The following is a 13,006-nucleotide window of genomic DNA, read 5'->3' as shown; positions in this document are numbered from 1 at the left end:
AATAATGGTGATCTCTTGGTAGGACTATCGCTGGTTTTTACTTTTTCTTCATAATTGTTTGTATGTTCCAACTTTTCAAATGAATATAATAAACAATTTTAAAGCCTCAATGAATAATTTTGCCTTTTAGCTAGTAAGTGGTAGAGCGTAGATACCTAAGGCTTCTAGGTTATGCAACAAGCAATCTTCATTGCTCAAGGTCATGATCAACAGGACAGTGAGAAAAAAATGATCATATTCTCCTTTTTTGAATCCATGGTCAAATTATTCTGATAGATAATACCTACCTGGATTCTCCTTCATCTTCCACATGTTCACAATGGACAGAGTTGAGAGCACTGACTCTCTTGTAATCTTGAGGGGTCAGATATAAATATTTGTATCCCTGTGGGAAGCACAAATAGTTTTTAACCCATTATTTGCTATCACCACATGACCCGAAGACCCAGCGAAGCCCATATGATGCAGCATGTTCTAAGCTAGCTTTAAATCGCCAAATCATGGCTTAGAGTTACTGTCTCATAGAATACTAGCATTGAGAGTGCTCCTTTGAAAGATGGAGGTGTCTGTTTCTGTATCATTGTATCCTTGAAATTAGGTATCTTACAGCTGCAACTTCAGGTACCGATATATTCCTCTCATTTCCTTTTCATCAAGGTTAAAGGGTTATTCTCTAATCTTAGGTGATACCTCCATTAAAAACATCAACACAAAATTAAAGCTTTATATGAATTACTATTCATCATTTTCTCACAATAGTACCATCGTACCATCAAAATATAGACAGGTCAAGGATAATTGAGAGCATCACAAAACTGGAGTATTCAATCTTAAAATCAGGTGTCTATGCAGTGCTAATGATCAGTAAACACTAAGCTTGTACCTTTTGTTTTTTTAAATAAACATTTTTTTTTTAAATAAAAGAGCAAAAAAAAACTTGCTTTTTAAAATAATCCCTACGTACATTAAAAAATCATACTAACATTTCATAATTGGCTTACTTTTATACATACATATGCACACTCACACACAGAGTTACTTAATACATGTATTCACCTTAAGTGAATGAGTCACTCAGACCAAAAAACAAAAAAAAAGCAAGCAGAGACAAACACTTAAAATACTATGAGAAACTATGTCCACCGTTTAACTGAATTTGTCCCACAACGAGCACAACATGCCAGAGACGTGAATTTGAATTTGCCACCGATCCTGCCTGACTCTTGCTGAGGAAGCACAGAGTGTCAACAGTGTGTCCGTCAGCCACATTTATGGGCGCCTGTTACATGGAAGGCACGGGAAAAACAGGAAGGGACGAAACGGGCAAAAGTTTCTGGCGTTACACAACTTATCTTCTAGTAGGAGATACAGAAAGTACACAAAATAAGTAAGTTAAATATACAATGTTAATGGGAATAACGTTTGAGGGGGAAAAAATAAAATAGAGGGAGGAGACAGGACAGCTGGGAGACTTGACCTTCTAGAAGAACAGCCAGGGAAGGCTTTGCTGCAAATGTCATTTGAGCCAATACCTGAAGAGCTGTGGTAGTGAGATATGGGGGTATCTGGCGGAAAAGCACTCCAGGCAGAAGGAACCACAAGCTTGAAAGTGACAGAGCGAGGGGGTGGAGGAACCACGGTGTGGGACGAGGCGGGAGCGGACGAGGGCGGGGGCCCTGGGGGCCAACCTAGGAGGGACTTGCCGGCAACTGCAGGGTTTCTGGCCCTCACGTGAGTTAGCTGGGAAGCCTTTAAAGGGTCTTAATCACAGCAAAGTTTGGAGTCGTGATCTGATTTACATTTAACTGGATCATTCCACTTTCCTTCCTTTCCGTTTTTATTTATTTTTGGTCATGCTGGGTCTTCGTTGCCATGAGGCTTTTCTCTGGTTGCGGCAAGCAGGGGCTACTCTTCAGTTGCGGCGCATGGCCTTCTCATTGCATGGCTTCTGTTGTTGTGGAGCAGGGGCTCTGGGGCATGCGGGCTGCAGTAGTTGCAGCTCCCGGGCTCTAGAGCACAGGCGCAATAGTCATGGTGCATGGGCTGAGCTGGGCTGCCGCATGTGGGATCTTCCTGGACCAGGGATTGAACCTGTGTCTCCTGCACTGGCAGGCAGATTCTTTACCACCGAGTCACCAGGGAAGCCCTCCACTTTCTGTTGAGACTAGATTTTGGGTAGGGGCAGGGGCAAGGCCAGAAGCAGGAAGGTCAATGAGACGCGACCTCAATAAACACAGTAAGAGATGACAGGGGCCTAGACCCCTGTGCAGCAGCGGAAGTGGTCAGAGGGGGTTGCGTTCTGGGTATATTTTGCAGGTTGGGATGTACACGTGATTCACTGACAGGGAGGATGTGGGATGTGAGAAAGACAGGCCAAGCATAATTCTAAGATCTGTCACATAAGCAGAATAGAGGTTTCATTTACTGAGCTAGAGAAAAGACTGTAGGAAGAACAAATGCTAGGACGACGACTAGAATCTGCGGTGAGGCAGATGTGCAGGAAAAGAGGTTGAGTCTGGACAGATGAATCTGAAGTTCAGGGGTAGGATACCAATTTAGAAGTTCATCAGTTTATAGATGGAATTTAAATCTTGAGGACTGGGTGAGACGACCAAGGGTAGGTGAATAGAGAAAAGAGGAGAGGGTCCAGGGACTAAGTCCTAAAACACTTTTTTTCTTTCTAACTCACCTTCTATAAATGCTATCTTGCCAAAGCACCAGGTGAGGTGACTCTGGGCCCTGATGGGGTCGAGGCTGGGAGATCCTGGACTTGCTTCTGCCACAGCCTTCGTGACCCTGATATCTATCTCCACTCACATTTTAAAAAATAATTTGATGAAAAAAAAAATCAGATTATTCCTCAGGAAAAAAAATAAATAAATAAAATAAAATATACTCTTAAATAAAAGTGGTTATGTTATATATAAAAAAAAATAATTTGAAAAATTTGAGATAAAACTCACATTAACATAAAATGGCCATTGTACAGTGTACAATTCAGTAGTTTCTAGTATATTCAGATGTTGTGCAACCACCACCACTATCTAATTCCAGGATATTTCTATTACCCCAAAAGAAACCCTGTACTTAGTAATGAAAGTGAAAGTCACTCAGTCGTGTCCTACTCTTTGCGACCCCATGGACTACATAGTCCATGGAATTCTCCAGGCCAGAATACTGGAGTGGGTAGCCATTCCCTCCTCCAGGGGATCTTCCCAACGCAGGGATCAAACGCAGGGCTCCTGCATTGCAGGCAGATTCTTTACTAGCTGAGCCACAAGGGAAGCCCAAGAATACTGCAGTGGGTAGCCTATCCCTTCTCCAGCAGATCTTCCCAACCCAGGAATTGAACTAGGGTCTCCTGCATTGCAGGCAGGTTCTTTACCAGCTGAGCTGCCAGGGAAGCCCAAGTACTTAAGAGTGGTCATCAACAATTCTCATACACTTTTGAAATGAATTTTACTCAAGCATAATTTACAGGCAACACAATCCATCAGTTTTAAGTGTTGTAGTTTGATGAATTCTGACAAATGTATACACTTGTGCATATTTGCCATTACAATCAAAATATAGAATATTTCCATCATCCCCTGACACTCTCAAAATGTAAAAGGCAGCAAAGGAAACTGAGAAAGAGTGGTTAGAATGGTAAAAAGGAGATTATGGGGTCCTGGAAACTAAGAGAAGAAAGTATTTCAAGGATGAAGGAATAACCAACTGCATGGAATGCTGCTGAAACGCTGCGTAAGTGAGGTTCACAAGAGAGTTTAACGATATGGAATCAATGGCAACCTTGACATAAGCAGCTCTGGTGGAACGGTGTGGGTGCAGGAGAAACAGAGATGGGTTCCAGAGGGGATGGGAGGGAGAAAGGGATCTGGAGACAGCAAGAAGAGAAACTCTTTAAGGAGTCTTGCTGTGGAGTTCCTTTGGTGGCTCAGTAGTAAGGAATCCACCTGCCAATGCAGGATACACCAGTTTGATCCCTGATCCGGGACGATTCCATATGATAAACAGGACAAGTAAGCCGGTGAGCCACAACTAACGAGCCCACGCTGCAACTACTGAAGTTCATGCACTCTAGAGCACGTGCTCTGCAACAGGAGAAGCCATCACAATGAAAAGGCCTTGCATGGTAACTGGGGAGGAGCCCCCGCTTGCCGCCACTAGAGAAAGCCTGCATGCAGGCCAGCGCAGTCAAAAGACAAATAAATCTTAAAAAGAAAAGAAGTCTTGCTATAAATGGAAGGAAAAAATGGGGTAGGGTTGGTGACTGGAGGGTCAATGTCTATGTGCTAAAGACACAGACATGTGTCTTCTTCTAATAGAAAGGAAAAACATGACGATGCAAGAGAGAAGGGGGAGGAGCTTTGATCTACGTCCTTAAGTTGGCAAGAGGGGAGAGGACCAAACATAGTGGGATTGGCCTTAGACAGGAGGAGGGACTCTTCATCAAAGTCTCTCTCCAGGTTCTGTGGCACAAGGGAAAGAGAAACCAGTCACCATATAAGAGGGAATAAGAGTCTTCAGAGGACAGGCAGGTTTCAAGTAGGGCAAGAAGGTTGGAGAACAATCATAGAAGCTGAAGATCTGAGAGATTTTGCTGATAACTGACCATATGTCTTAGAAGACAAGGTGAAATAATTTAATAACAAAATTAGTAACAATACTATTCTGGCTTAACTTGTCTCACATTAAATGCACACCTACTATTTCCATCTAGTGCAACCCAAGAAATGGTGTTCTATTTCCAAGCTGGAGGAAAGACTAGGTGAACATATTGAGAGAGAATTTATTTCCAGTGCAGTTGCTAAGTTTTGAACTTAAACCTCTACTTCTCCCCAACCTTTGTACACACACACACACACACACACACAAACACACACCCGTAAAGTAATCGGAAGTATTATCTTTTCTTAATCTGTACCTTGTAAGGATCCTCAGGATCTACCCAGGCCACGTGAAACATATGACGAATTTCCTCTGCCAGTCCAATTCTTGCTCCACTGTTGGCTGCTACATAGATGCGTGGGATGCCCTCTGCCCTGGCAAGTTCAGAAGCTCTGAGAAACAGCCAATCCTCTTGGGGTCCAAAGGACCCAATTCGATAAGTGATGTCATTGCCAATAACAATAATATCTCGGCCGTCTGGATATTCTGGACTTTTAAGGGTCATTTTCCAAGCTACCATGCCAATCTGCAAAGGCATAAACAGACAAGCAAATCAATACAAGCTTCTTATATGCAGAACTTTGTTCCAAGTTCCTTGAAGATATCAGATTGAATGCAGACACAACTTTTGTGTAAAGATATGCAATGCTAAAGAGCCAAGCTCCCTGTGGGAAACTAGAGCAAATATTCTAGCATACTTCTCTAAGATTATGTTGAGAACAGCTGGTTTACTATGTATGTATTTCACAGCTGTCTCAATTTCTTCTTTGGGTTTGCTCAAAGAAGATGGAAAAACCAAAGTCTAAATACACTCAGCATATGTATGGAAGAATACTGTGGCCCTGGGAATTAAGCCAGGATTCCCTAACTTATTACCTTATTTTGTGAGATTCTTTCCAAGAAACCTTTAACATGTAGGAAAGCAGGAAGAGGATTACCTCTCATGACTGTACAACTTTTACAAGCCTGGGCCCTTTTATTGTCTTCTAGTATTTGATAGGGCTACCCCTGCAGCTCAGTGGTAAAGAATCCGCCTGCAATGCAGGAGATGTGGGTTTGATCCCTAGGTCAGGAAGATCCCCTGGAAAAGGAAATGGCAATCCACTCTAGTATTCTTGCCTGAGAAATCCCATGGACAGAGGAGCCTGGAGGGCTATAGTCTCTGGGGTTGCAAAACAAATCGGACATGACTTAATGACTAAATAACAAGTATTTGATAGGAATAATGGCAGCATTCTTTACTAGTTTGCTTCAGGTATCTTCTATTTCTGCAGAAACTGCTGTATCTCAACATTGCCTCCTCTGAGCATCTCTTGTTGCTTTCTCCCAACACCAGAGCACCAAAGGATGCAAGTATGCAAGTAACCGACCTCTTGCTGCACTAATATAGGTAAATCTCTGCTCACTGTTCAGTAGCATCTGTCCAGTCACACAAGTAAATGAAACTGACCTAACAGGCGGGGATGACATGTCTCTTCTCAAACCCTCACAGCCCTCTCCTCTTTTAATCCCCTTCCATATGAGAACTAGTCAATCCTTCTACTTGTTTATTCGCTAGTTCCATTTCTTTTCTATTCACTCATACCTCAGTTATGGCTGCAGTTTTTCACGTCTGCCTGTCTGCTTCCCTATGCCAGGATAAGTAATGTTGTCCATTCTTTTTTCTCCCCGCTGATTCTTTCTGTCTGCCCTGCTTCCCACCCCCACCACTTGCCCCCAAACACAAAGCCTACCAGTGAGCACTCCTGGTCCTGCCTAATGGAGCCCAGCCACATTCGCAGTCTTGGGCCCTCATCCCCGGGCTGCTGTGTGTCACCTCATTGGGGAGCCGGCCATCAAGAAGGGCCATTAACAGATGTAAATAGCGGCATCCCTGGAAAGCCACATGCATCACCCAGACTCAACCGGGCCAGTGATCATAAGCTCCTGAGTACACATTCTTCAATCCAATTGCATATCCGCTGTAATCAGGCTGCTTGAAGCTTTCCACACAGCTATTTGTGATTCTCAGCATTAAGAAATATATATACGAAACATCCACAGATAAATATAAGCTATTTAATATATACCATTGGCCAAATACAAATCAAAATGGATAAAAATCCAATCACCTTTAAAGTAAGGCAGGATTACACCATCTGCTCATTAAAGACAGAGAAGAGGAAGAAGAAACAGATCATCCAAAAAAATAGCACAGACAAACTCCAAATATCAGGTTAATTTTGGTTGCTTTTTTTTAAGAAACTGATCAATATAATGCCTGTGTGGAGAAAAATATTTTAACTGCCTTCTCATGTGGCCCTCTAAAACCCAACACTTCTTTTGCTTTTCAGAAGGAAAAGCTATTCCCTGTGAACACATTTGTAATTGGGGAGGTTGGGTTTTACACCAAATCTTATGATACATTAACCTCTGCTACCTAGGCCAGAGCCACTTAGATACAAGCCCGGAAGAATCTACTTGAGCATTTGCATCCTAATTCAAACACCGTGTTCCGAGTGGCCCTGGGCAAGCAAATAACACTCTTATCTTTGGCTATTACCTGGGGACTCTGTGTCACTTAGGCAGTCAGTTCAGCAACTGGCCAGGTCATTATGCTGACAATATTGACTTCTAATTAGGTGTCAATACAGCAGCAGCAAGAACAGGCTACTCTTTATCAATGTCTTTCCAAAGTGCGTTCCTCATCGACTGGCCCCTCCCCACTTAAACAGCACCAGTACAGGACAGAGGGTGCTGTCTGAGTCTCGGCACAGTCAGATTCCTTTTTGATTGAGTGTTGAATAAGCACAATGGATAAGTACGTAAGGAAGCATCTGTTGCTCAATTTTTAAAATTTAAATCTAATTTAAATGTCTAAATTTAAATATATTTACATATGCATTTACATACATTTAAATTTAACTCATATTAAAAATTAGATTTTACTCCTAACCAAATGATGGGATACATAATGTTGAAGGTAGGGCTGGGGAATCAAACAAATTTGGATCCACATCTAAGTCCTGCCATTTATTAACTGTGTGACCCTAGGAAATTCACTTAACTTCATTAAGATTCAAAGTCCCCATATACAAAATTAATATTACCTATGGGTTTGATGAACAATTATTAGAAGCAGTAATCTATAATATTAATTTTACCATATGAAGCTTTCCTTTGTCTTTCCTCTCAATCTATCCAAATTTTACCCATTCCATAAAAGCACTCAAATTCCATTTCCTCAGAAAGCTTCCCCTAGTTTAAAGTGACTCCTCTCTTCCCAGATCTCCTACCAAGAACTTCATGTAGAGAATTCATTTGATAATTATTCATATATGGATTAGGACTGCTTTTAGTTTGTCAGCTTGAATTGTCATATCACCTGCTTCATCACATAGCAGGACTCCTACACATTCTTACACATAATACGGAAGTAATAAATATTTGCTAGTTTCACAGTCATTTCATTTTTAAAATGATAACTGGAAAATACTCAACACCAAGAGCCTAGAACATCATCCACAATTTATCTCTAGGGATCATAGAGAAATCAGTACTAAAATATGATTAAAATATTTTATTTTTTAAAAATAATAAGAATAATTGCTACTATCATTTGAACACTTATGTTGTATGACACTATCGAAAGTGAAAGTGAAGTCGCTCAGTCATGTCCAACTCATTGCAACCCCATGAACTGTAGCCCACCAGGCTCCTCCATCCATGGGATTTTCCAGGCAAGAGTTCTGGAGTGGGGTGCCATTTCCTTCTCCAGAGGATCTTCCCGACTAAGGGATCAAACCTGGGTCTCCCACATTGTAGGCAGACGCTTTACCATCTGAGTCACCAGGGAAGTCAAATGATATTATAAATGCCAAAAAATACTGATAATAGCTAAGAGATTAAACCGTAAAGTCTGTCTTGATTCAGTTGTATAGCCTTGGACAAGTTGTAGAGCTTCGGACAAGTCACATAACCTTGTGCAGCCTCAATTTTTCTAATTATAAAGTGGGGATAACAGTATCCTTCTGGAGGGATTGTTGAGAGGAACATCATATTAAATTAGTACCGAGCCGGGAATATAAAGTCTTCAAATAGTAGCTATTATCATTATTAACTTAAAAAACCATTATGATTACCATAAGAAAACCAAGGCCCGGAGGAATGACGTAACTTGTCCTTATACCTAGAATGAATTACTTACTCTTCAAGGTATGAGTCACAATTACCTTTACTAGAGAAATTAAGGAACTATGTTCCAGACTGGTGCCACTGCACTTAGCTGAAACAATACGGAAAGATAAACATCAATTGTGACACAAACATAAACATCACTGACAACTAAATGCAATGTATGGATTGGATACGGGAACAGAAAAAGGACATTAGTTAAAAAACAAAAAAATAAACAAAAAAACTGGTGAAACCCAAAACAAAGCCGATATCTTATTTAATAGCATTGTATCAACATTAATTTCTTAGTTTTTAAAATTATACCATGGTTATATAAGAGGTTAATGTTACGGGAAGCTGGGTGAAGATTAAAAATGGGAACTCTATGATTCTTATAACATTTCTGTAAATCTAACATTAAGATAAAATGGAAAAAAACAAATGTCATGATAAAAACTTTTCTCGAGGGAATATATTGACTAGTGGGGTCATTGCTAGTGTTCTGAACAGCTTTATAAAATTATGAATAGCATTTTTAAAATACCCATGATGTAATGCTAAATTTTAAGAAGACAGCAAGGAGATAAAACCAGTCAATCCTAAAGGAAATCAACCCTGAATAGTCACTGGAAGGACTGATGCGGAAGCTGAAGCTCTAATACTTTGGCCACCTGATGCAAGGAGTCGACTCACTGGAAAAGACCCTGATGCTGGGGAAGACTGAGGGCAGCAGGAGAAGGGGGCGGCAGAGGATGAGATGGTTGGATGGCATCATCAATCAATGGATTTAAGTCTGGGCAAACTCTGGGAGACAGTAAATGACAGGGAAGCCTGGCGTGCTGCAGTGCATGGGACCTCAAAGAATCAGACATGACTGAGTGACTTAACAACAACAAAGGATAACAAAATTGCATGTATACTCTAGTAACTGAGAGGAAAAGCGGGGTAGTGGTTAAGAACACAGATTCAGAAACCAGATGCAAGGAATCTGAATCTAATGGAATCTGACTCTGACAGAATAGAAGTTCAGTCAGTCTTCTAGCCACATACCCTTAGATAAGATATTCATCTCTATATACCTGAATTTCCTCATCAGTAAAATGGGGTAACAAAAACCCAGTCTGCTGTGAAGACAAATACATGTTAAGTCTTAGAATCTTACCGGGCATATTGGAAGCACACAGTGTCACAATACACAGACACATACATATACACACACTCTCTATCTCTGAAAGCAAAGCATGTTGGGGAGTAGAAGGAATAGAAATAAAGAAAACAGCGAAATGGGATGGTAATTTAGGATGATGGGACTTTGAATTTTTTTCCATTTTTCCAAATTTCTTCAAATATGCTTATGCCTTGATAACTTAAAATTTTTATAAGTTGAAAGAGGGAGATGGGACTTCCCTGGTGGTCCAGTGGCTAAGACTCTGCACTCCCAGTGCAGGGGACACAGGTTCAATCCCTGGTTGGGGAACTAAGGTCCCGTATGTTGTAGGGTGCGGAAAAAAATAAAGAAAAAAAAAACTACAAAATATTTCTTCACTGGGTAATAGGTACATGGGAGCTTGTACTCTATTTCAGTGTGCATTTTCATAGTGGAGAAAAAAAAAATCTCACCAACCTAACAGATTTCTCAGGCTTGAGAGGAACTGAGTCCAGGTTTTACTTACACTACAACAGATCACATTTATATAAAATTAGAAAGAAGGGAATAGACATATGAAAATTTAAAATCAGGACTCACCTTAAAGGGAGCAGAACATCAAGAACTCTGTTGGGGCTCCCATCGACTTTTTTTTTTTAAAGAAATGCTCTGCACTGATGTGGTATAATGTAAACATATGCATATATAGGTTTATACAATATTAATATCTCTACCTGAGAAGTAACTGCTTCAGTGTTTTTCTGGTCTGATGGTTAAATACATATTTATACTTTTAAGGTCAATATTTGTACAATAGACAAGAACAGTGCCTATCAGCTAAATACATATTTAGGACTGTACCCCATGTATTACAAACATGTACTAAAATCGAAAGCTCATATGTATACAGAGCCTTTCATCTTGAAGGGGGCTAAAGAGCTTTGTAAGCATGTGTACATAAAAGGACGTTTGCCACTGATGGGCAGGCAGGGTATCAGTTCGCCCGCTCCCCTGTCTCTTCCAGCGGTCCTGGGGAGGAGCACACAGTGTCAACAGACGCAGGTCCGTGTCAGCTGCGGAGCCGTGTAACACAATCACCCACACTGCCACACGCAGTCGCCGGAAAGGGGCTTGCAACCTGAGCCCAGCAACCGCTGTCCTCCAGTGCAGAAGCACCACGGCCATCCCAGCTTCGTGTGTTTAAATTATTCTCTACCCAACTCAACTAATCACTTGATAGAATTGAATTTGATACTGGAAATGGTTTCTGAATGCAAAATACTTTCTGTCTGATGATGAAAACTAGGTTGAAAAGCGCTTCCCTCCGCTCTTGTTCGATTTAGAGGCGGCGTGGGGGGGGGGGCGCGGGGGAAAGGGTCACAACATTCAGGAGAAATGATTCAAAATATTCTATCTAAGAATAGCTTTGTCTCAGAGGATTGGGTCATTACTTCAGAAGATAGTCATATTTGCCTCCCGTTTAATTAGGACACCGTTAAGTTTTTCAGTCAAATTACTTTATATGGACAGGGTCTATCTATATTATACACACAATGGAGTATATTATATTGAAAATTCTGTAACTGCCATATAAAAGCATACACAAGTGTGATAATGTGATCAGGAATATGACATTCACTGATTTCACCTAAAGCCAAGCTGCCTTGTATATTAACTTAAAAAAACAACTGAAGGAAATTCCATCGTTGAATTCCCTTGTTTTCAGCCCCTCTCCCCCTCCAATGTTTCTATGCAATGAAACCTAGTGAAATGGACACTCCAGTACAGAGAGCTAAGGAAACAACAAAAGGAGAACACGTAGCCTGAGACGCGATCGGGAGAGTGGGTGGGTTTGTGGCCTCAGGAGTCTCAGACTCAGGCTTTGGGGCCCTGGCAGTGCCACAGACTTCTCTGACCACCGTGTCACTCAGGCACAGACTCACCCAATGCTTCTAGGCACTTACGGCCAATTAAGAGTTTCATTAATATAGCCATAATTCATTATTTTAAAAAACATCTAGTTTCAGATTATTTTTGTTAACAGAGCGTTCCAATTAGCAGATTTCTTAGGTGCAGGATTATCCACCTAAACTAATTACCTTAAAGTGAGAAAGGGAAGAGGATCAAAAGGGTTACTGCAAATAAGGTGAGGATAAGCAGAAATAAATATTTGCTTTCTTTATACAAGTTCTAAGGAAGAAAATATTTCTTTGGCCACAGTTGGATCCTGGAATAAACACGCACCGAGGAGAGAGGAGGGGGCTGGGAGGAGAAGGCAGGCAGAAGAGAACAGTCTTATTTAACTGTTTTTATGTGGGTAAAATGATTTGTGCCACAGTATTTCCATAAGAAGTGGGGCCATTATTTTCCTGTAGAAACACATTTGGTTTGAAAAGTATCACTGGACAGGACGTGAAAATCAAACCGAATGAATTATTCACAACCTCCGATCAGAGGTGATCATTATTTCTGATGCTCCAAACAGTGATTAGGATTCTGCCCTGAGATGTCATTTTCTCGCTGAGTAACACCAGCGATACAGAAAGGCATTATCTATCTATCCATATATGTATTTTTTTTCTCCTGGGAGGACCTTGGTTTAATGTTACTATAACAGATAATAAAAACATGATAACATTAACATTTATTCTGATGGTGCCCATAAATGCCATTAGTCTGACACAAAGTGTCAACACTAATCATGACCCAAAATTAACACCCAAATTGACATCCACATTAATTGTACTATCAGTGTGAATAGCATGTGCAAGTGTACACATGCACACGTGCCCACCTGTGCTTTCCAAAGCTGCTGTTGTCACAAAGTAAAACAACAATGTTAAGCTCAATAAAGAAATCTGAAGGGAAAACTAAGGGGCAGAAGAGGACAGGAATTTGTTTTCAGGGATGTAAGAAGCATTCATCAAGTCTAGCTATGCCGTGGGAAGCAGAAAGGGAATGTCTTTGCCTCGCCTGCATTTCTTGTATCTCCACACTTTTGAGTTCAGCTATAATAATATCTTTCTATATGGA

General features: G+C 40.9%; 1 protein-coding gene across 9 annotated transcripts in view; it reads right to left on the bottom strand.

Moving 5' to 3' along the window:
• Nucleotides 1-13,006, bottom strand: part of ACACA (acetyl-CoA carboxylase alpha) — a 271,850-nt gene that overhangs the window by 64,265 nt on the left and 194,579 nt on the right. For all 9 annotated transcript variants that reach the window (XM_065911051.1, XM_065911053.1, XM_065911050.1 and 6 more), the window contains 2 exons: nt 4,928-5,197; nt 288-385 (listed from right to left, as the gene is read on the bottom strand). In XM_065911051.1, coding sequence (XP_065767123.1) covers nt 288-385; nt 4,928-5,197 — 368 coding nt within the window. The remainder of the gene's footprint in view (nt 1-287; nt 386-4,927; nt 5,198-13,006) is intronic.

Source organism: Muntiacus reevesi, chromosome 18, assembly GCF_963930625.1.
Source record: "Muntiacus reevesi chromosome 18, mMunRee1.1, whole genome shotgun sequence".
Lineage (NCBI taxonomy): Eukaryota > Metazoa > Chordata > Mammalia > Artiodactyla > Cervidae > Muntiacus > Muntiacus reevesi.
Note: the sequence above shows the minus strand (reverse complement) of the source record. Positions and strands in the feature narration are given on the sequence as shown.